General features: G+C 43.5%; 1 protein-coding gene across 1 annotated transcript in view; it reads left to right on the forward strand.

Moving 5' to 3' along the window:
• ZSWIM6 (zinc finger SWIM-type containing 6) overlaps positions 1-24,564 on the forward strand; it is a 225,961-nt gene that overhangs the window by 160,196 nt on the left and 41,201 nt on the right. The window contains exons 3-4 of the mRNA XM_075541070.1: positions 3,731-3,879; positions 7,602-7,752. Coding sequence (XP_075397185.1) covers positions 3,731-3,879; positions 7,602-7,752 — 300 coding nt within the window. The remainder of the gene's footprint in view (positions 1-3,730; positions 3,880-7,601; positions 7,753-24,564) is intronic.

The following is a 24,564-nucleotide window of genomic DNA, read 5'->3' on the forward strand; positions in this document are numbered from 1 at the left end:
ATCCCCTCTGGAGCTGCATCCTAAAGAGTCCATGTTGAAACCGATGCTCGTAAGGACAAAATATCTCTCACTATCTAGAATTAATCTTTTTAAAAAGTGTGTTTGACTTTGCCCTTCAGCTACTTAGAAACCCCTTTTACTCCCAGTCATTACTAGAGCACCTCACCCCTCTGCGCCTGTGAGGGCTAATCCTGTGGCTTTTCTCCATTGTTGCTGTGGCTTGCTCTTCCATCTATGATGCTTGCTTGGACCATCTTTTATTTCCTCAATGCACCATGTGCCTGCCTTCCCTCCGGAAGCCTCCACCCAGGCTCTTTTCTTAGTCCCATATACAGACCCGTTCACTCCTTTCAAGTGCCTATACTGCTCCTAGCTACCATCTACTAAACTGCTATTCTACTCCAGACCAATCTCAGTTAAGTGTCATTTTCAGAAAGTTTGCTTGTCCTGACCAGCTAAGGTAAGCCACAACTTCCTTCTGGGTACTTACTCTCACATGCTAGTAGGGCCTGGTGGTGGTCTTGGGTGAGTGTTGGGCCTCTAACGAAAGGTCAGTGGTTCAAATCAACAGCCTTAGAAATTCTATATAGGGTCGCTATGAGCCAGAATTGACTTCATGGCAGAGTGTTTTTTAAAATTGTGTATAAAACTCAGGGATAAGTGAACAACAAGAGATCTAAAATTGATGTCAAGGAGGACATATAATGCCTGGTGGGGCTTAATCAAATGCAATGTAATCAAGTGTAAGTGTAATGAGAGGAACTGCTGAGAGTCGAATGGAGGGTGAGCATGATAGTGGGATAGGAGGAAGGGGAAAGCAAATAGAGGAAAGAAATAGGAAGGAAGAGCTATTTATAGAGGTATGGCTATAGGCATGTATAGAAGTAAATATACTCATTTATAATGAAAGGAATCGAGGCCATTGTACATGTATTTATGTTAAGTATTAAGATATCAGACAGACTTTGGTCCTCTTCTCAAGGCCTCCCTTCATACAAGAACACTTTGTTCTAATAACCTGGCACTCTTTTATAACTGACCTTCCCAACACGATCACTGAAGACAAAATGGTTGGTGAAGAGAGAAGATGGTACCCAGCTACCAAAAGATAATAGCATCTGGGGTCTTAAAGGCTTGAAGTTGAACAAGTAGCCATCTAGCAGAGAAATAACAAGCCCACATGGAAGAAGCACACCAGCCTGTGTGATCATGAGGGGTCCATGGGATCAGGTATCAAAAGATCCAAAACAAACAACTATATTGATGTGTAAGAGGGAGTTTGGAGTGGAGACCCAAAGTCCATCTGTAGACAATTGGATATTCCCCCACAGAAGGGTCAAAAGGAAGGGATGATTCAACCAAGGTGCATTATAGCACCGACTAAACACAGAGCATTCCTCTAGTTCGTGAATGCTTCCTCCCCCCTCTACCGTGACCCAGTTCTACCTTACAAATCTGGCTAGACCAGAGAACATACATTGGTACAGATAAAATCTCTCAACACATGGAATTCAGGACAGATAAATCCCTCAGGAACAGTAGTGGGAGTAGCGATGTCATGAGGGCAGGGGGATGGTCAGGAAGGGGAGAAAGGGGGACCCATCACAAGGTTGGCTATATAGCGCCCCCTGAAGGGGACGAATAACAGAAATGTGGGTGAAGGGAGACAATGGACAGTGTAAGATACAAAATAACAATAACAATATATAATTGATCAAGGATTCATGAGGGTGGGAGGGAGGGGAAAAAGAGGAGCTTATACCAAGGGACCAAGTAGAAAATGTTTTTGAAATGATGATGGCAACATATCTACAAATATGCATGAAACATGTATGGAATGTTGTAAGAGCTGTAAGAGCCCCCAATAAAATGTTTTTAAATGGATTAAAAAATGAAAATATTTTATATAAAGTCATTGGATTGACAATTTATTTCACACAATGCAACATTGGATTTTAAATTACGTGTTGTAACCCATTATGGGTTATGAAACAAGACATTGTGACATGCTTTTTAAAGAACTGAAATAGAATAGGAAACACTCTTACAATAGGAAATAGCATCCATAGTGAGGGTGTTTTTTCCATCAAACTTTGTGTCTGTTAGTGGAGAGGGAGAGGTGTGCAGTCACATGAGTTATATGAAATGTCCTTTCACTTGGAGTATTGGTAGAAAAAGCCTGAAAGCCACTTCCCTAGGTGTAGCAGAGGGCTGGCACTGTGTTGGGTACTCAATAAATGCGGACTCACTGAATACCCAAACCAGTGAACAAGCCTAATCGGGAAGTTCATTACTGCCGCTGCTTTCCGCCTAGGGCAGTGTTCTCACCCTTCCTCATGCCGCGACCCTTTTAATACAGTTCCTCATGTTGTGGGGACTCCCAACCATAAAACTGTTTTCGTTGCTACTTCATCACTGTCATTTTGCTACTGTTATGAGTCCGGCGCCCCCCGCCCCCCTAAAGGGATCGCAACTCACAGGTTGGGAACTGCTGTCCTGGGGACTAATGATGCTGGTTCTAAGCAGAAGTTCATGATTATCTTAGTGATTTGGGTCTGCATTAGATCTCTAGGAGAGAAGAAAAATAATGTCAAACTACACCTATGAATGCATTTCTAAGGTTTGCTACAGAAATGAAGCAGTAGGAATGAAATATTGTTTATACCTTTTGTGTATGCATTTTACTTACGGTTCTGAAGGACTTAAAATACCACTTTATCCTACTAACAAACAATGAAACACTTTCTTACCTACCTAAAAATCTGAGTAAATTTTGAATTTCTAAGGTAGTCCGTACACACAGGGCTTATTATATAGCAGTTATCTTTTGTGTGTACTTCAGAAATAAAATATTTATGTGGTTTGGCAAGGTGATACTACAACCTGGTGGAGTACAACAGCTGCACTGCCTGGTCCCACGTGGCTTGATTTCCCTTTTTCATCTTCGGTTTTCTGCAACTGAAGCCTTCTGCTACCATGGAGTTTAAGCAGCAGCAGGCAATAGTGGAAGCTTCTGGAATTAGCACAGTCAAGAGAGACTGCTACGTTTCTTTGGTTCACATTTTTAATGCCTTTGAAAAATATTTTTATAGCAAGTCATACACAGTAGACCTTTATAAGAATCACATATAGAATGAGACTTTTCTATGATGTTTTCATTTTTAAAACATCCATATAGACTACATTCCAAAGATAGAGCATCTGCTGCTGCTGCTTTTTTTCTTGCCTTCCTTGCACCATTTAATGATGTTGATTCCATTCCTCAAGTTATTAAAGCGTTCTTACCTCCATTTCTGAGTTGTTCATCAAATATAGACATACGTTCTTTACCCCTTTAAGATTCCTATCTAATCCGTTTGATTCCATACAGGTAGTCATTTAAAAAAGCTAATCCTCAAGGCCAACCCTTTTTACTAGTTAAGTGAAACTATTGTATGCTTTTAAGAATACTTGGGAAGATGTCTTCAGATTCTTTCAAAGAAGAAAGCAAGCAACATCTCATTTGTAAAGTAATCTACATGTTGGCTTGGCAAATTAGGAAAGACCTGAAAGTGAAAAGATGATGCTTATATTTACTTCAGTCCTTAGTTTGTATATGTAATTGGAATTGAGGGTGTATTAAAAATTGCAAGGGCAAACAAGAAGAGAATCTCAGTTGCTGTGAAGTTCGAGCGCAGGACTCTTAATCGAGCACGTGTGTTTTGTTTTTGCCCTTTCTTTCTTTTTCTAGGTGCTCCTGACCCAACAGCGGGTGCTAGTATCGATGATGAAAACTGCTGGCACTTGGATGAAGAGCAGGTTCAAGAACAGGTTAAGCTGTTCCTCTCCCAGGGCGGGTACCATGGCTCAGGGAAGCAACTGAACTTGCTCTTTGCAAAGGTATGATTGTTTATTTTCAGAAAAATATTTGAAAAATAGGAATACATAAAAATTTTATCTACATAGTCATGTTTATGATAGGATAAAGACTTTATTTTTTTAAGAGGGTGCATGTTCATGGATGAATTAGACACTTTTGTCATGTAAGCTTTGATTTGCTTTGGTGACCTCAGACACAATATGGAACAATTTTGTCCATCTCAGTTTCGATCAGTAAAATAGTGCTCATGGCACAATTCAGAAAAAAATCTTTCAGTACTACACACAAAATAAATGTCTTAATGCTATTTAGAATGCCATCTTTTGAAGTTTATTTCTTCCTTTTCTACATATTTCCCCAAAGTATATAATGACTTTGAATATAATCCTTAAAATGTGCTTCATATGTTTAGTTTAATACTTTCACTGTCTCAATTAGTTTCAGAAGCATAGACTTTGGAGTAATACAGACCTGGTTGTGATCCAAGGCATGTTATCCTAACCATAAGAACCTCGGTGTATTAGACAGCGTTCTCTAGAGAGACAAAACCAGATCGCTAGTAATGATAGATCGATAACACAAGAAATAAACAGTTAAATTATAAAGCAGTTATACAGCTAGATAACACAAGAAATAAACAGTTAAATTACAGAGCAGTACAAATGGCTCAGTACAATTCAAATGTGTTAGACAGTTGTGAGACACTGGCAGTTCTTCAAGTCTTGAGGACCACCAGGTAGTCCTCTGTAGAGAGATGCAGGCTATCCCGGCACCAGCAGCAAACAGCAAGCCAGGTCACCAACAGTCCCCACCTCTAGAGATGTAAATTCCAATTGTGTGGCAAAGCAGGTCTTAAAAGGAACCTCAAATTACAGCGACACAGTCCACAGCTTAGGTGTCCCACAGGTAGTGTAGTGTAGCTTGCAAATTGAGGCACAGAACAAGCAGGGCAGCTACACACTGGTCCGATGATCAAAGAGCAAGAGACAAGAAAGGAGAGGTTCACCGATCCATTTATCTCTGTCCTTCAATTAATCCCACATGTGTTTATCAGCCAGGCTGGCACAATAAACTCACTATCTCACTTGGCAAGCTACTGAAGCCTATTCCGCAACTGTCAAATGTGTTCATAACAAATCTAAAGCCACGTGATGTCAGTGAGTGAGGTTTTGGACCCAAGTATGGTTTTGAGAGATCATAGTGTCTAGGATATAATATAGCTGGGCTAACTCAGTTTTAATTTTATCACTAAAAGTTGATGGCCTAAGAGACTCAAAGATAATCTGAGTAGAAAAGGAATCTGTTGTTCTATATAGGACTTTTAGTTTATAACATAATCATATTTTAAAATGCTGGCTAATTACTCCTGTGTTTTGGTTCTTGAGTACACCCATCATTGTAGATAATATAGTCAAAATAGTTTCAAAGAAACAAATAATTATCTTTCATTGATACATTTGTTAAATAGTTCTCTAATATAATTAAAATATCTCTATTTTTTTAATTCAGAAGCACTCAAAGTAAATTCTATTACTGGGCATTGTAGGAAAATATAGTATCCTGATTGTATATAACAAGTTTCCAAGAATTAGATTACAATAAAATACATTGAACTCAAGTGATTTCAGATGTGATAAAATCATTCTTTGATCGTTCACGAGCATCTCAAACTCTCCTACTGCCTAGAGTCATCCGTCTGGAAATGAGTGACCACTCGACTCTCGATGCACTTGAATGCTGGTTGAAAGAGTTCTAGTTCACGTGTGTAGTAGTAGCGCTTGCTATTGCGTGTGTTGAGTAAACATTTAGTCGCATCTATCGACACACCGGCAATGTAAAAGTTCTGTGTAATTGGGCATATAGAAAATGTTTCGTGCATTATGTCAGCAGAGTATACACTGTGACTGGTGGGAGGCACGCGAAGAGGGCAATATGAGATTAGGCTTCAGTTGGCATTTTTATTCCTATATGTGATTTATGCAACACATGTGTCAGATGAGGTAACAGCACCCTGTACGTTTGGGAATGGCTTGAGCTCTGGAGTGCGACAGATCTGGGTTCTGATTCTTCCAGCAGTTCTCTGTCCCTGAGGCAGTTTCTCGATCTTCCCTGACGGGGGCCTGGTTTTCCACTTGGAAACCTGGGGATTAGAAACATTACATGGGTGTTATAAAGATCGAGTGGTAAATTAAAAGGCAAAACTGTTTAGCGTGACATCTAGTAAATGGTAAGTCCATTTCTTCATCCCAGCTTTCACCGCGTTTTAAATGGCCTCCTGGCGCAGCCATAGTTTGCTTGGTAACTCCTCTTTAGGAAGGGAGCCGCTGTGGTTCACTGGCAGTGCTCTTGTGTTCTTACAAGGCTCCAGGCGTGAGGATTCTGTGGCCTGCGCAGGCTCCTTCGGTCCAACTTTATCAGGATCTGGCATTTTCTCCTTTACTTGCCTTTCTCACGGAGAAGCCCCAACAAGCGGAGCCCCGTTTGTTGTCTGTTGCTCATGACGGTGCTTCAATGATTTACAAGGAGAGTGGTGTTCGGCTGAGATGGGTTATGTTTGAACATGCAGCATTGGACATTTTTGGAATTGGTAGACTCATTTGCAGCTTCCTGCAGAGAGCCTTAGCCTTGTGTTTCTTTTCTTTTAATTAGGAAATGTAGCACGAGCGTCATGGACAGGGCTTGAGGTGAAAGCGCGAGAGGGACCAAGTTCAGTTCTGTAGGTCAGCAGTTCCTGTTATTCTGCTAAACGGGTCACTCATTTAAAGCCAGAGGGCTCTTGGACCGACAGCCCTGTGTGTTGCCTCCTGTAAAGACAGACCATTCTGAGAAAGGAAGTATGGTGCCATTCTTTATATGTTTAAGAAAAACAACACTTCAGTAAGAGTCCATTAAAATTTTTACTTGAAAAACTGAAGAACTTGCACAACTTGGAAATACTCTAAATGCCATTTCATTGTACAGTGTACGTTACTGAATTGCATGGTATGTGAATTACATCTCAGTAAGACTGAGATGCACAACCTGAAGGACAGATACTGTCATTATGAACATCATCAGGTCCTGGCAATAGCTCCCCAAAGCACTCTTTAGTGGGCGCCGCCCAAGAGCCTCTGATCTGGTGGCAAATACCATCAGTTGGCGAGTCAGGAAGGCGCCAAACCATCTTGTTTGTTTTGGTGCTGTGTCTCTTTAGGCTGGCAGTGCTGTGGCATCTTATCGAAGTGAAGCCACGGCGCCTTGCTAGACCCTGTCTGTTTTCTTAATCTCGTTAGGCCCACACACCTGTTTCCCGTGCCAGCCTTCACCTCTCTGGTTCGCCAGGGTTTGCGTTATGTAGTCATCGGTGCTGGAGTACAGCCTCGAACCACAAAGTGTACTTGCGTTAAGTAGGAGGGGAGATTGTGCAGGAAGCTTTGAAAGGGTACTTGTACTGGACGTTAGAAACACAACACAATCATTTATCCTTGACTGGATAGGAGATACCCAACTAAAAAGTGTGAAGATTGAGAAGTAAGCCAAACTTGCGTTTCCTCTTGTGAATGCTAAAGCATCATGAAATAAAAAGGAGAATTCTGAGTAAATTGACACTTAAGGTAGAGGCCAGCTTTCAAGAGAGTTGGTATAAAGGTTTGGCCCCAACACCATCACCAGGAAGCAATTTAAAAGAATTTTTTGAAAGGTTTTTCTCAGTGTTACTGCTTGCATTTGGAACCATTTTCTAAAAGCTCTTTGTACCCACCAGGTGCGGGAGATGTTGAAGATGAGGGATTCCAATGGGGCCCGCATGTTGACGTTGATAACAGAGCAGTTCATGGCCGATCCCCGCCTGTCACTGTGGAGGCAGCAAGGCACTGCGATGACTGACAAGTACAGGCAGCTCTGGGATGAGCTGGGTAAATACAAGTTTCCTGACAAATTACTCTTGAGCCGTGTGTGGGTAAACACCGTAGTTGAATGTTTAAAAACTTGGTCATGGTGTTGCTGGAAAGAGCTGCTGGCATGAACGTGTTGCCTGTCTGAGAGAATGGGCCCTTGGGTTGCATTTGCAGGAAACAACCGGGGCAGCGTTTGGGGTAAGATTGTCTACTTCAGAGAAAAGCAAAGTCAGGAATGTGCCTTTGCCTTTTCCAAAAGCAGCTGCATTACTTTAAAATACCTCGCACTTGTCTAATAGAGCTAGTTACTTGGTTGTAGGTTAACCTTATAATTGAGTCAGCCAGAATGTGGAGCTTGCCTTGCCCTTCGGCCCACAGTGTCACGGTGTCAAAAGGAGCTTGGGTATCAATGTTTTGTGGGCTGCTATAGACGTAGATGAACTGTTGATCCCCAGAATGGAAAAGGTATAGCAAACTCTAAATTTTATTACTTTTCAAATCCCTGATGGCAGAGATAAATATAGCAGGTAGCTGAAATAATGAGAAGTCCACGTGTTTTATTCAGTAGACGGATACTGGGAATTTTCCTGGGACAAGTTATGTTAGCCAATGCTCCTTCCTAGGGAAATAATGAATTGGAGAATAGTGCATTTGTTTTGTTGTTTTCTATTAAGCTATCAGGAAATAGCTAATGGAATTTCTGGCATTCTATCAGTGCCTATATTAACATCATGGGAAGAAAATCCTGTGCATATTTTTTTTGGAGCTACTGGTCTTCTGAACTGAACACTGGTGGCATAGGGCTTACATAATGGGTTGCTAACTGCAAGGTCAGCAGTTCAAAACCACCAGCTACTACTTCAGGAGAGAGATGAAACTTTCCACTCTCACAAAGAGTCACAATCTAGAAAGACCACAGGGGGCAGTTCTGCCCTTTTCTGAAGGGTTAGCATCGACTCAATGGCAATGAGTTGGGTTTTGTTTCTTTCAGACTCAATGAAAATGTACAGCAAGACTCTTCCGCTTGGCTAATGGTGGGCTACTTTGTGCTGGGGCAATTCCATGGGCAACTTGGGCAAAACCCGCCTCAATGTGGCTAGCTTGCTCGTTCATGTTATTGATTCTGAATCTAGATTGTGGGTAGTCTAGACCATGGGTTGGCAAACTCCGGCTCTCGAGTCATCCCTGGCTCTTTGGGTATGTACCTATGACTCTGAAGTAAAATAGAAAAACGTGTAAGGATAATGGTGATTTCCTTTGGTTTGTAAAAATATATTTATGGCTCTTGAATAATTTTTAAATGCTGGTGAGGGACAGGGATTGGCTTTCTGTCTCAACAGTTTGCGAGCCCCTGGGCTAGATGGAGAGAAGCTTGTCTATGAAGCTATCGTAAGATAGTAAGAATTGCAAAGGACCTTTGTTGTGAACTGCTTAGACATGAGGAGAATCACTTGAAGCCTAGGCGATGAGGAAACTTTTATAATGTGACCTTGTGACCCAGAGTTATGCAGCGAATTGGAAAAGCATTTGACACTGAAGTTTCCTTTGACATGTTGATCTTTCCCCCAGCTCTTTGTTTTAAATATCTTGTAGTAACTTAAGTCTGCCACTTTCCTTACATCACTCAGATAAAGGCCAAAACTCCAGCCAATCTGTAACTCCAGGAGACTATGTCATTGTATTGAAGGGGCTTCGTGTTAGAGAGCACAAGCATGTGATTTAGACAAATATTTTTATAGGATATTGCCTTTTCCAATGAGACTCTTTTCAGTTTTGTTAATTACATAGTATGTGTTGAATTGACTAGAAACATTACAAAGGACTAGCTTTTTTTTTTTTTTTTAAAGAAAACAAACGAAAGGGAAACTTTTAGAAAACATTTTTGGTTTAGTAACGAACTGATGCATTTAGAGACCCTGTTCCTGGGAGCAGTTTGTCCACGTTGTGTGCCAATCTGAGTGCCGTGGGAGAACTGCCCCTCGGGTCTTGGAGGCAGTCGGGTACAGCTTTCTCAGGGGGAGTGGCCGGTGGACTGGACTCGCTGGCCTTGCACTTCACAGCAGACCTGTTGACTGTGTGCGTAGGGCCTCCTTTAGAGAAGTCGAGAGTCTCAAGTAACTGGAAGGAATGACCAACTAACATTTTTGGTGACTGAAAACAGTACACGTGATTTAGGGTGAAGTAAAACGTGCAGTTTTTAATTCATATTCACACCTCACCTTTCCAAGTTGGACTTGCAGATTAAGGACCTCGCTCCTCAATTTAAAGTATGCATTCTGTTGGGTGGAGGTTTCCACCAGCTGATGGGAGTTAAACCTTCTGGCAGGTTTGCTTTCTCATCATGGGCCAGGTGCCCATGCAAGTTCTTTGCTTTCATCCCAGGCTGAAGAACACAGCTTCTTGCCTGGGCCTTACCTCCCTGTGTCATCCCACCCCCACTCGCTCTCCAGTCTCCATCCCCTCTCCACAGTCATTCGCAGACTCGGACTTTTCCTCAGGACTCCGGTTAGCAAGCAGAAGACTCTTGCCACTTGAATGGGTTTGAAGTTCTGGGAAGGATCCCTTGTAGAAGTAACAATAGCTGTCCAATCTCCAAATTCATTCAACAAAAAAATTTAAGTAAAGTTGCTTCTGGACTGTGAAAGGAAAGGATTTTGCTTCTTAATAAACGGGGGGAATGTGACTTTGTGCCCTGCACAGGGCTCACACCGCTTCCAGGCTCTGCTTTGGAATTAAACGCTGAGCACTGCCAGATGCCAGACATTGAGAAGAGGCTGAGTTTTGTCGGCAAATGGGATCTGCAAGTTAATTGGTGTTTTCTGCAGGCTTCTGGCTGTGAAATGAAATTGGAAGCCCTTTAGCCACATGGATAACACAGGACCTGAATACAAATGTCACATGTCACCGTCAGGACCCACTGTGAGACAATAGTGTCCCCACTCCAACACTGCGCCATTACAGATCATTTAAATATGGGGATTACATTTAAACTAAAAGCCCCATTTGCCTTTTACTGCAATTTAAATGTCCTCTTAGCAAAAGCTAAGTGACAAATTAAATGAAAAAAGTGCCCACATTTTTAAAGCTGTAATGCAAAACAACCTTTCATTGCTTCTCATGTGCCACGAATGAGTCATTATACTTGTCAGCCCTAAACCAAGCCAGAACCGGAGCAGCTACCGTTATCAAAGCGGGGCCGCTCCGTGACAGCTTAATAAAGCCGAAACTGTTAAATTCAATCCTAGATGCTTAACTCCTTAGCACCAGTGCATTCGATGGGTCCATTTCTGGCATTGGTCAATACACAAGGGAGGAAAAAGGAAGTCTTGTGGCACGGAAGGCCGACGCTGATGAAAGTGGACAAGTTAGAGTGTCTCCGGCAGGCGCCCCGGAACTCTGCTCCCGGCCGAAGGAGTGGTGCCATCCGTGCCAGCTGGAGGAGGACAGAGCCGAGGTTTCCTAGGATCAGAAAGTCCCCTGCCCAGGAGCTGTTATTTTCTGGTTTTACAGTGCTGATGCTTCAGAATTAGTTTTTAAATGGCACAGATTAATTTTAACTTTTTCTTCCTCTTTGAAATTAATATAAAGCCGACTTAATTGAAGTAGCAACAGGCCCAATTTCTTTTCCCCAACCTCCAGCTAACAAAGAGATTGATTATTCTCAATTCTACTTTTCCAAAATAAGTGCCTATGACATTCATATAGTCTGGGTTAATTTTGGTGATTTACGCCCTCATTTTAATAATGTAGTATGAAATAAGTTCAGATGCATACTATTAAGATCCTGTTTAGTGCATCTCATTTGCAGATACATTTATCTTGGACATGAATCAGTTTTTCACATACTCATTTTACTTTCTCTACATGACCTTAATTTTCCCAAACAAAACTGTAACTGTGATTCTCTCGAGATGGGTGTTGAATCATAATGAGCTTTAAGGAACACCATGGGGGAAGGGGGCAGAATCGAGTCCGTTGTACTTCATAGCAGCCCTATAGGACAGAGTAAAACTTCTCCCTGGGATCTCGAAGTTCGTAAATCTTTATGAGAGCAGAAATTCTCATCATTATCCTGCTGAGTGGCTGGTGGGTTTGAACTGCTGACCTTATAGTTAGCCCAATGTGCCATCCAGGCTCCCTAAAATCTTAAAAGGGCTCTGCTGCAGTGGTGGAGCCTGTACATTTATGGCTAGTGGGAGAAAGACCTGGCTTTCTACGCCCTTACAGAGCTACCGTTTCAGAAACCCACAGGGACAGTTGTACCTGTTCCACAGGGAGGCTAGGAGTCAGACGTGATTCAGTGGCAGCGAGTTTGAGCTTCGAGTACAGCTACAGCTACAGTTTGAGCTTCGAGTACAGCTACAGCATTCCCCAAAAGCGAGGATGGTGAAACTCCGTCTCTTGTACTTGGGGCATGTTATCTGGAAGTCCTTGAAGAAGCACATCGCTCTTGGCAAAGTGGAAGGTCGGCAGAAAAGAGGAAGACCTTCAACAAGATGGATGGACGGTGGCTGCAGCAGTGGGTTAAACCATAGTCGCCACTGTGAGGATGGCGCAGGACTGGGCAGGGATCCTTTCTGCTGTACAGAAGGCGGTCGCTGAGCGGGGACAGCCTGATGGTACCTAACAGCAGCATAGCTCACCGCTTCAGTCGCACTCCTCATTAACTGACCAGCAGACTTCTTGTAATGCAAACGCCCATGCAGTGGATCATGGAAACGACGCCTGGATGACAAAACCAACCATAACTGATGGGTGGTGGTCGTACCTACTGTTAGCCCTCCTGGTGGTCTCTTCACATTTAAATATGGTCGGGTTCTTAGAGGGTGAAAGAGGATATGCTGCAACCTATCAGCGTGTTGACGACTCTCTTAAGCAGTTCCCTATACTGTAGTGCTCTTCTGCTTCATGAACCTAGGTTGTGGCTGTCACTCTATTAAGACCTCATGAGAAACGATGCCATCATAGGAAGTAGTTAAGTAAAATTCAATTACAGTTTTATCAAAGGAAGGGAAATTTTTAAATGTTTATTTTCAGATATCATATGTTTAAAAATTTACACACATTCTATCTTGTTTTCTAATATGAGACCCTTGGGGAGGGGGCTGCAGTGGCTGTTAGAGCTCGCCTCACACAGTTCCTGAGAATAGGGAGCTGTCTCAGCTTCCACTCTGTGTGCGTAATGTAGCCCATGTGAGCAGAAATGGCCTTGGTTACATGTTAGATGGTTCTACATTTCTAGCTGGAAGTTCATTGGCAGGTTAGTTTGACCATTTATTAGGAACAGTTCCAAAGTCGCCTGTTAAGGTGGTAGGTAGAATGAGTGGATAAACAGATCCAAGACACTTGGAAGCAGGCACTTGAATGTGTATTGTGTGTAGCTGGGCCCACCCAGTGGGAGGATATTCATTGAAAAATATGAACAATTACCTGCTCTCAGGACCCAGAACACATATCTCATCTACCATCACTGTGGGTGATGCACAGCCTGAAATAAGCCTCAGCTTGGAGGCGTAGCTGTGGGACATTCCTGAGCATGGGCTACCATACTCTCCCTTGTCTGGAAGCTGTAGGCTCTAGTAGCCCAGCCATCCCCCCACCCCCTGCATTTGTGAGCTTCTGGGCTTTGTTTCCGTGATCACTTCAGCCTCAGATCCCTCACATTTTTAGATTGGTAATGGTTAGTGACTAGCTAAGGAGTAACTGCTTCACGTTGAGACCTAGAACATATCCCACCATAGTTTGCCATTTATGCATAGTTTCCTGCATGGTCTTGCCTTGGAGAAGCCGCAGTCTTGGAGACAACATCAGAATAGCAAAAAGATGGCCCTCCAAACTTGGAAAGTCCCAAATAGCTGTAAGTATCGAATGTAATCCTGATTAAATTCCCCCCCCCCCCCACCCCTTACCCCCAGTCACTTGCCACCCACCAGTTTATTTTCCCACGCTGACGAGAAAACAAAGCTTTATCGTGCACACCCCTCTCAGGGTCTTCTTGTTAACTCTTAGTTCCAGAAGTCTTACTGTGGTCTACCCATCAGTGTAGTAAGCTCTTCCATGGAGGGAGGGAGAGGGAGAGGGAGAGAGAGAGAGAGAGAGAGAGAGAGAGAGAGAGAGAGAGAGAGAGAGAGAGAGAGAGAGAGAGAGAGAGAGAGAGAGATTGATTAGGGATTTGATTTTAGTATTGTTGAAGGTTCTGCCAGTACAGGGCTTGGCAAACTTTTGAGTCAGAAGAGCCAGTCCTGTCCTACACACAATTTAAAAATTATTTGAGAGCCATAAATATATTTTTACAAACAAATGAAATCATTATCCGAATAATAATGCTTTAAAGTTTTCAGTTTTACTTAAAATCCACATGTACCTACTGAAAGGGCCACATCTGTCTGGCTCATGAGTCTCAGTTTGCCGACCTTGGGCAAGTACGAAAGGCGTCGAGCGAGGTCCACAGGAAGAAACCAGAGCCAACACCTTAGTCCTGAATGACTTCCCAAGCACTTTTACCATTTAGTAGGCAGTATATAGTCCCTGTATTTCTTTCAGGTAAATTGGGTTTATACAATGTGCATGGAGATGGATTGGTAGGGAAGAAGTAGTGAGATGTTCTGGAAAGGAGGAAGAGCATCAACAGTTATAGGGATGAGCTCATGGTAGGAGGATCTACAGGCTTCAGATGGACTATCAAGAATACTGTGTTTGAGATTCTCTATCCAACCTTATCATTCATCATTGCTACTTCAAAGGCAAGGAAAGGGAGAGAGATTAGACATCATAAAATCAAGATTTTTGTGCTTTTTCATTTCCTGTATTGTTCCAGCTCCTAATAATAACACAACTGCCAACAGGTATTCATCAGTCACTTAATGCAAGATGTTGTGCATGAACCATTCTATTTAATTCTTAAAACATTAAATGGGTAGGACTGAGACCTAAGGAAGGTAAATTACTTGTCTGAGGTCATTGTGACAGAATGGGGATTTGACCCTAGGAGCCACTGACCTCCAAGGCAGCCATGAAGCCAGGTAACATCTGCAGCTTATGTTAGGCATATTTTACCAGTCTGTCCTGTTCCCCTGCCAGACAAGCTCTCCACTCAGGGTCAAGTAGTGTCAAGGAAGCTCACTTAGACGGCAATAAGTCATGCCGCCTGACCTGGTCTGCCAGAGCTTGTTACCAGACTCCTGACTGCAGACTGGATTGCTGAGCCTTCCCTGGTCTAGTCACCATCTGGATCCAAGGTTAGAAGGTCCACAGCCACTTTGAAATAACAAACACGTTGATGTGGAACAGCCTAGTGTATGCTCCCGATGGAGAGCAGTGTTACGTAATTACACTGGCCACAAAATACAGCTTCTGGGTACTGCAGATGAGATCCAGCTACGTTTGGATCACATTTTCTAGTACCCTCTAGAAGGCAAGGAGCTTTTATGGTGTGGTGGGGCACCCATTGGGCTGCTGTCTGCAAGGTCAGCAGCCACTCTTCCGGAGAAAGGTGAGATGGTCTGCCCCGTCAAGATGTGCCGTCTCCGAAACCCAAGAGCCCGTTCTGCTCTTTTTCCCTAACAGTCACGGTGAGTCGGGATTGACTCAATGGCAATAAGTTTATTTTGTTGTTTGGTTGGAAAGGAGCCAGTGAAGACCTCAGCACACTGCCTCTGCCCTGACCTGTACCAGGCCTGATGACCGTACCCATGCCAGTACTGTTTAGCTCCCATGTGTTCTGTGGGTCTGGCAAGACCCATTCCACTCATGGGCTGTCCCGCCTTGGAGTGGGGTTGCGAATTCCTGCCAGAGCCAGATTCTCAGCCTCTGCTTCTCCCTCATTGCTCTGAGGGAGGCTTTGTCCATTGTGTTGGGCAGGAGGCTTTGCTCCCCTCCAGCACTCTCCTCAGAAGGCCTCTCTGCTGCTGGGTCCTCATTACTGAGGCCTGGTTTCTCTCAGTTTGTGTGGTCCTCCTGCTCTGTCTCATGGAACTGAGAGCTCTGTGTTCTTGGGCCAAAGGCCTCTGGGTTCTGCCCTGCTGTGGAGATGGGAAGAGGGCCTTTTTCTCTGCTACTTTAAGTAGACAGCCACTTCTAGTTTGGTTCAGGAACTAACAAAAAGTGAGGAGGTATATTTCTATAGAGTGAGCAAACCAACAATAAGTGCTTCCCCTGGAATATCAGCCATCTGCTCTTGACTGAAGTGTCTAGGGGTGAATTATCCATTCACTACTATGTATGGAGTACAGTAGAAATCAAAAGAAAAAATTCATATATGTAATAGGAAATAAGGTGTGGTGGCACAGTGGGCTAAGTGTGGGACTGTTGACCACAAGGTCAGTGGCTTACAGGTCCACTAGCCACTCTGAGCGAAAAGATGGGAGGATGCCTGCTACCTCAAAGATGAACTGTCTTAAATATCCAAGGAAGCAGTTCTACTCTGAGTTGGTGTCAGTCGGAATTGTTTTGATGGCAGTGGATATGAGTTTATAAAAATAGACGCTATAAATGTTTCAGGATTAAAAGAGATCTTTACAGATCACTTGATCATATTATTTAGCCAATTAGAGATTCTTAATAGGTTTCTCATTTAACTTAGATGTACAATTAGGCAGATTGTAGCAACACTCAGAGAATCCCCCTGCCATATGTAAAACCCTTTCCTCAGTGTAGACCAGAGAGACTTGCTTGGGAGTTAAGATGGCTGGTAGTTCACTGTTACATACCCAAAGTAGTCTGCTGGTAGTGTTCTTTGTGTTGGAGTGGCCTCCAATTCCCTTTGGGCACTCTATAGCTCTAGTTAAACTTGAGTCCATGCTACCAGACACTTGCCCCACATAATGGTTAACACAAATAGCAGAGAATTCATGTCTTTTTCTTACACTTTTTTGGGGGGTGGGGCGGGAAATACACCTTACTTTTTCATGTTTTTTTTTTTTTAAAACATTTTATTAGGGGCTCATACAACTCTTACCACAATCCATACCTATACATACACCAATTGTATAAAGCACATCCGCACATTCCCTGCCCCAATCAGTCTCAAAGCATTTGCTCTCCACTTAAGCCTTTTTCATTTTCTTAAGAGGTAGCACTGGCCTTGCGCTCTGGAGGCTGAGGGAATCTGCTGGCCACACTGAGGACTGTGTGTGTGAAGAAGCTGGGGAGTATCTCCTAGCGACATTGCTTACTCCTAAGGGGGCAGCATACAATCATAGCAAGGTCTGAGAAGCCTCATCTTAAGCCCTCTGGACTTCCCAGGGCTTCCCAGGGCAGCAGGGATGCCAGGAGCTGGAGGGAAAGCGGTGGAAGCCAGGGGAGGTCTGAGGCAGCCACTGAGGCGGCTCACTGGGCGTGCCAGGCAGGGAGCAAGGTGCTTTACGGATGCTACCACAGCTCACTTAATGCGGCCGCGGGGTGGGGGCACCCATGGAGATCAGAAGTGGCTATTGCTTAGGCCATGGGAGCTCCCACACTGCCCTACAGAGCCCAAGGGTAGGGGAGTGTGGTATGGGTGGGAAAAATAGATGTTTCTCAGTCAGAGCTGTGTGACTTTACCCACTTTGCATACTAGGCTTTCTCAGGATCAAAGGAGTTGGAGATTAAAAATGCCTTCTTACTAATCTCTCATTTCAATAGACTCTAATTAATCACATATATGTGTATGTATGTATATATGTGTGTATGTGAGTGTGTGTGTATGTATGTATATATGTGTGTGTGTGTGTGTGTGAATGTTGTAAGACTACTGCTGTACCCCTATCTGTAATTGTTTAATACAGTTTTAGTGTTTAATTGAAAATTCTAAGTTGAAATAAGACTAGACTACTCTGGTGTAGTAAAAGCACGAGTGACTTCTGACATAAACTTGTTCGGGGCAGTTGATGACTGGTCTTGGGCTCTCTTCTCACGGCTCCAGTCTGGCAGCAGAGCCGCCGGGAGTGGGACTGCAGTGGCTGACAATGTTGGGAAGCACCCTGGTCTTCAGGGACCCCGTGCAGCCATGTAATTGAGCTGAGGGCAACTTGGCCTGTTTGACCTTGAGCTGTGCTTCACAGCCCCTTTCGTTCTGGGTCATATCTGCAAACTTCAAATGTGCTGCAGCTAACCTGGAGAGGAGAGGAGCTCCATGAACGGGACAGCTCTAGGTAGCATCGACGTGGCTGAGCCTGAAAGTCACAGTCTTCGACTGTCGAGCAGTCTCTGGGAGGAGCCAAACAGAGCCCTTCAGACAAGTACAAGCTTGGAAGTGGGAGACAGTCTTGTTAGCAGGAGTATTTTCAGAATGCTTCCAAAGAGCACACAGTTCTGCTGTCTCCACCCTCACCTTGAAGAAGAGGTTAGCAGGCCCAGCAGCCTATTCACCAGGACACACAGAGTGGAAACGTGCAGAGAAGATGCTCCATGGGAAATATCCAGACCCCAGGAAACAGGAGATCTAAGCCAAATAATCTGTGAGATTTTTTGGTTTTAAAACTATCAAAACGACCCGCTGCATTTCCTAGTCACACTGTCAGCTTCTGGCATCGTTGGCTCACCGAGATGCATCCCCCGGCCTCCTCTTCTGCCCTTGTAGCGGTGGACATTTTGACGGTCTGGCCTCTTCTCCCTTTGCTCCCACTCGTTAGAACACACAAAGTTACGCATTAAAAACTTATTTTGAAGTTAGTTTTCCTGTCAGGGTGGGAAAATGGACTTGGCACAGAGTTGGTGGCTAGTAAATATTAATGACTTAAATAACGAGTGTGTGTTTAGAAGCAGTAAGCATTAGGAAGCAGGTAGTTAGGTAGTGAAAACAATGATTGAGAGGCTTCGATCTCCACTGTGCCTGCTCATCCCGCCCTGCCTGCCATCCATCCCTCTGTCCTGTCCAGTCTTTCCTGCCCACAGGCAGATGGGTGTTGGTGAGCGCATGTGAGTGCGTGCGCACGCACACCGTGCCGAAGGGCCACCCGTCCGCCCCCTTTGCCGCCAGTGCTGCAGGTAATCTATTGCATTAATCAGCCAGGCAGTGGGAAATGCATGGGGAGTGATTATACTATCATACACAATACAATCAGCACGAAGCACTTGTCAAGACCAATACATCAAAGTTTAATTCCCTAATAGAATGGATTAGAGCAAAATGAAACATTCTGTTCTCCAAGAACCCCAGCCCCCATCCCGGTTCTTTCCAAACTCCATAGATTGTTGTGGGAGCGCAGTTGCGGTGCCAATGTGACAGAATACTGCCAGCCCTTTCCACGAGGCGCTTCAACAGTGAGCATGCTGAAGTGTGCCGATGGTGAGTTCTCTGTTGCAATAACCATTGGTAAAGTATGCTGTTTTTAGTAGGACTCCTGATTATCTTCTGTGCCCAGTTGGCTCTCCCTGGCAAGTAAAAGGAAGGGTGCTGTCCCAAGACTCAGGGAAGCACTTTGCCATAAACGTGGGTGGTGGACGGTGCATTGCCTTAGCGGTCAGCAGGCAGATGGACAAGAACCCACGTTCACAGTGCCCTGTGGAAAGCACTGCCCTCGGACCTGACAGTCTAGTCAAGAAACACAACAAGTACCCGAAAAACAAAAAGCACCCCAAGTGTTTTGTAGACGCAGCTAACACAATTGTAGAAATAAGATGATCTGATACAGAATATGTTTCAAAATATCTGGAGACTAGATCTAAAACATTTTATGTTGCACGTCACCACTACCACACTTACCAGAGGAACCCTGGTGTCATATGGGTCATGCTTTGGGTTGCTGATCTCAAGGTCCTCAGCTCCAAACTACCAGCTGCTCTGTGGGAGAAAGATGAAGCTTTTTACTCCCGTAAAGATTTACAGTCTCGGAAACCCACAGAGGCAGCTCTACCCTGTCCTATAGGGTCGCTGTGAGTCTGCATCAATTTGATGGTACTGGGACCACACTTTGCTCAGCATGGTTTTTTTTCAAAAAGGGGCAGGTGAATATTTGATGACGCACTGAGACTATTTTCAGTTTTTAAAAATGTCCAACTAGGACATAATGTAGTGTTGTTGGAGTCAGGCACTCCTCGTGGATGGACCTAGTCTTCACATTTTCTGTGTTGCTCTAGACTCATTATTTATTTTCACTGGAAATGGCCATAAGGTGGTTCTTTGAGTAGGAAAGTAAGCATTCAGATCCTGCACAGCACATGGCTTATATAGGGAAGGCAGGTCCTATGGGAAAATTGTAGGGAAAAGACCTAACGAAGGTCTAGAGTCTTTTCCGAGGGTTCATATAGACAGACGCACCTGCAAGTTTGCTCAGAGGCAGGACAGGAGCTGGCCCAGGCACTGACACTGACGCCCGCTTGATTACCAGCCAATGCAGAACACCTGGGGCACGTTCTGCGGGCCACCACAGGTCCCACGTGTCCTCTCACCTCTCTGCCTAGGGATGTCCTGTCTGAGATCAAGAAGTCTGCTCCGTGTTACCTTCTCCTTTTGATTGTTTTCTTCTGCCTTTAGTCCCCCTTCCTCTTCCCTCCTTCCCTCCCTCCCTCTGCCCTGAGTGGCAGAGGCCCGGGATGGTGATGGGTAGAGGTGCAGGCTCTGGTGATTTCTTGTAGAACCAGGCAGCTAATGAGGTCAGGTGGTTTTTTAACGAATCTTACACGTTGACCCCGAAGCACTGGCAAGCTAAATAGGAGGACTGTGTACCAGTTGAAGCCACAGGTTTATCCAGAGGGAACATCTAGAAAACCGGTTGCCTGTTGCGGATGTCAGTGACTTCTTTTCCAACAAAAAGATGGTTATTTAACTTAAAATTTTTCTGAGCCTTATTTAAATTATAAGCAGTTGGGTACCATTGGCTAAGGGCTTAGTCCTGCTTGACCTAAGCAGTCTGAAACCTCTCTGCAGTATCCCTGAGTTCTTACATGATAAAATAATAATTTATAAATTATCAAGCATTCCTGAGGGAGGGGCAACAGGGTGGGAGAGAAAAATGAGGAGCTGATTCCAAGGGCTCAAGTAGAAAGAAAATGTTTAGAGAATGATGATGACAACAAATGTCAAAATTGCTTGACACAATGGATGGATATATGGATTGTGATAAGAATTGTACGAGCCCCCAATAAAATGATTTAAAAAAGAAAAAGAAATCCCAGAAACATTTTAATGGTGAAAAATTGGGACACAAAATTTAAAGTTGGAAAATGCTTTTACCAATTGAACTTATCTTTCAAATGTGGGTGACTGATAAATTAAGACTGCATTGTACTGGAACAGTATTGTAATTAGGGTCATAGTTTAGTGTGCTCTGACCTGAGAAATTTTTGTGACTAAAGTTTGCTAGCACAACTAATTATACCAGTGATCTCTGATATGTGGCTGCATTTAGGCATTTCATGGTCTCTAAATAAGTATAATTAGTTAACTGGATCATGCATGAAGTTTTAGCCTCTTATAATAGTCTCTGAGAACAAAAATAAATATGGTAAATATTGTGCACTGTTTGATAACTGTGGGACCCTGGGAAATACTAACGTGATTTTTCTTTGCCTGCTACTATTTCATAAGAATAAACATGGTATTAAAAATCAGAAATTAAGGGGGTGTTGGGTGGGAATTAAGTTTTTACATAACAACCCTTAATTCTCCACATTTGAAGTAGAGGAATCGGGAACCCTTGATTCTTCTGATGCAAGTGATCTTCCTGTAAAATGCATACAGTAGCAAAATCAAATAGAACATGGTTCTAAGCTTTCCTTTTACTTTAAAAGTTTGGAATCTTGACTTTGTAATTAGTGGGCTGATTTTGCTTGTTGAAAAAGGACTGTGAAAGCAACTATAAAGTGCAACTGACTCAGTTTTATTGAGTGTTGGGTGGTAGAAGTCTGTAAAACGTTGGTTGATTAATTCAGTCACGAATCGTCATGTCCAGCAGGAAGACGTCAGCAGCTAAGAGTGTTCTTAGTCTCATGGAAGCACACTGCCCCATAAACGCCGAGGCCGGCTTAACCCACACAGACCCGATAAACTCAAAACTTGGCACGTGCCATCACCTCGGTGGCAACTAACAGCAGGACTGCCCCTGTGCTTCTCCGAGCCTAGCTCTTTATGGGAGTAGAAAGCCTCATCTTTCTCCCGGGAAATGACTGGTGGAATCAAACTGCTGATCTAACCTAACCTAACCTAACCTAACCTAACCTAACCTAACCTAACCTAACCTAACCTAACCTAAAACCTAACCCCTACACCTCCCAGGGCTCCTAAACGACCTGATAGGACATCATAACATTTTCAGAAAAACAACTTTTTACTGACTTAAATAATCAATTTGAAACCATCTGTTGTACTTTTGATTGTTTTATCTACAGTGCAAAAATTTGCTCTGGGTATCAGTCCTGGGAAATGTAAAGTGGTCTTTTGTTGAATTAAGGCTCTTTTGCGGTGACTTGTGTACATTTTTGTTGTATATGCCATCTTATCCACGGAGAGACATTTATAAGTGTGCATGAACACATGGGTGAACAAAGTACATTTAAAGGGTTGGGCTTCTAACCCCAAGGCCATCGTTCAAACCCACTATCCACTCTGCGAGAGAAAAAATAAGAACGTTTGTTCTCATGGCGATGTATAGTCTCAGAAGCCCTGGGTAGGGTTGCTATGAGTCAGAATCAACTCAATGGCAGTGGATTTGGGGTTCGTAACTTTGGACAAAAGTGTGCTATTTGTGTAGTACTGCTGAAACATTGAAGAATGGAACAATGTTTCTATCGAATTAAATTCATATTTGTCTAGAATTATGTGCAGAGCTGCATGCGTGAAGCATAACTTACAGAAGTACTTTCTAACGTGAGTCTGAGACCAAATCTGGCACCCTTTAATAGCCCCACAGATTCTCTACTCGTCTCTGAACCTCGGTTTCCTCATCTGCAACATGGGTGTGTTCTAAGGTTAACATCTGCTCGTATGTGTAAAATGCAAAGCACTGAGTTAGTGTGAAAGAGCACTGGGGCGTGAAATGCTGGGCTGCTAACCACCAGGTAAGCAGTTCAAAACCACCAATGACTCCAGGGAAGAAAACTGAGGCTCCCTACTCCTGTCAAGGGCGACAGTCTCTAAGGCTCACAGGGGCAGTTCTGGCCTATCCTGTAAGGTCACTATGAGTTGGAATCGACTCAGTGACAGTGAGTTGAGTTGGTTTGAAAAAACATTTGTAAATGGAAGTATTTATTGTTAGGTGGGTAAGTATAGCTGCTATTCCTTTGTAGAAACATGTTATCTGAATTAAGTGGATCACTCCTTTTACCCTAAAGACAGATATTTTAAAACTTTAATCGTGGAATCTAATTAGAAATATAACAGGTGTAACCTGATATTGTTAGGCTTTTCCCTGAAGGGGTAAAACATTAGCATACAAACCAGCAGTTTATATTGTACTGCTTGTTGGGACACTTTTTATGCTGTTAAATTTTTATAATCATTTTCTTTTTGCATGATTTACAGCTATCTCAAATATTGAGTAGTTTATATTTGACTTTGGCTCTTTTTACTAACTGACTTTGTCATACTCATTGGAAAATAATGTAGTTTTCCGTTTAGTAAGCTAGCAGATATATCCGCTTTCTGGAGCTGTGAACATAGGGGTCATGAGTTGGAGCTGATGCTACAGCAACATAGATTCTTAGCCAGTCTTCTCATTGAGAGGGTGGTGCCCTCCTCTCCTGATACTTGGGCAATTTTTATAAAGGCGTGGCTCACCAGAACATGGCAGAAGAGATGCTTGGCTAGTTTCTGGGCTTTGAGTGTTCCCTTCTTTGGCAGCCTCTGCCATAAAGCCTAACGTCTCCACTGGGGAAGTTCGGCCATCCTGAGCAAGCCCAAGCTGTTGATGTGAGCATGTTAGAGCAGAGGAACTGGGGGAGAGAATTCTGCTTACGTAGCAACAGATAACCAGATGAGTGGTCATCAGCCTGACAATACTTCATGTTTGTTATCCACGTCCCAGGTGATGTTGTTGTTAGGTGCTGCTGAGTCAGGTTGGACTCACGGCAACTCTACACACCACACCATCGCTGTCATTCCATCTCCTTGACTGCCTGCCTCTTCCTGTGACTCTCTACTTTACCAGGCATTTCCGTATTCTCCGCCAGCACCATCACTTTTTATTTCCTTGTCCCATTGATGTGCATGAGAGGTGGTGTTGTTGTTGTTAGGTGCCGTGAGTGGGTTCTGGACCCATCGCCACCCTATGTGGAACAGAACAAAACTCTGTCCAGTCCTGCCCCCCTTTACAATTGTTCCTCTGCTTGGCCCCATTGTCTTAAGCCCTTTTGTGTAGCCACAGTATCAGTCCATCTCAGTGAGGGCCTTCCTCTTTTTCACTGCCCTTCTACTTCACCAACCATCATGTCCTTCTTACAGGACTGGTCTCTCCTGACAACATGTCCAAAGTCTGTTAAGACGAAGTCCCACTACCTTTGCCTCCAAGGAACGCTCTAGTCATACTTCTTCCAAGACAGATTGGTTTGACAGTCTCTGGTACTTTGAATATTCTTACCCCGCTGCACAAGTCACATGCACTGATTCTTCTTCACTCGTCTTCATTCAATGCCCAACTTTCACATGCACAACATGAAGCAGAGAATGTATTAACTGAGGTGTAGTGAAGTCCTGTTATCCCTTGAATTGGGTGAAACTGGATGTTTCTTAAAAATAAATCCACATTATAGGAAATAGTAGAACAAGATCCATATGTATTTTTAAAAAGTAATTATTGCCCATCTTTAAATTCTCCTTAAGCCAATTTTTTTCCTAGTTTAACTTCTGGGTTTCCTCCCTCCCCCTCAGTTTGGGTTCTGAAAGTGGTTAGTGTTGAGATTCTCCTACGGAAAGCA

The sequence above is a fragment of the Tenrec ecaudatus genome, chromosome 2 (genome assembly GCF_050624435.1).
Source record: "Tenrec ecaudatus isolate mTenEca1 chromosome 2, mTenEca1.hap1, whole genome shotgun sequence".
In the NCBI taxonomy this organism is placed as follows: domain Eukaryota; kingdom Metazoa; phylum Chordata; class Mammalia; order Afrosoricida; family Tenrecidae; genus Tenrec; species Tenrec ecaudatus.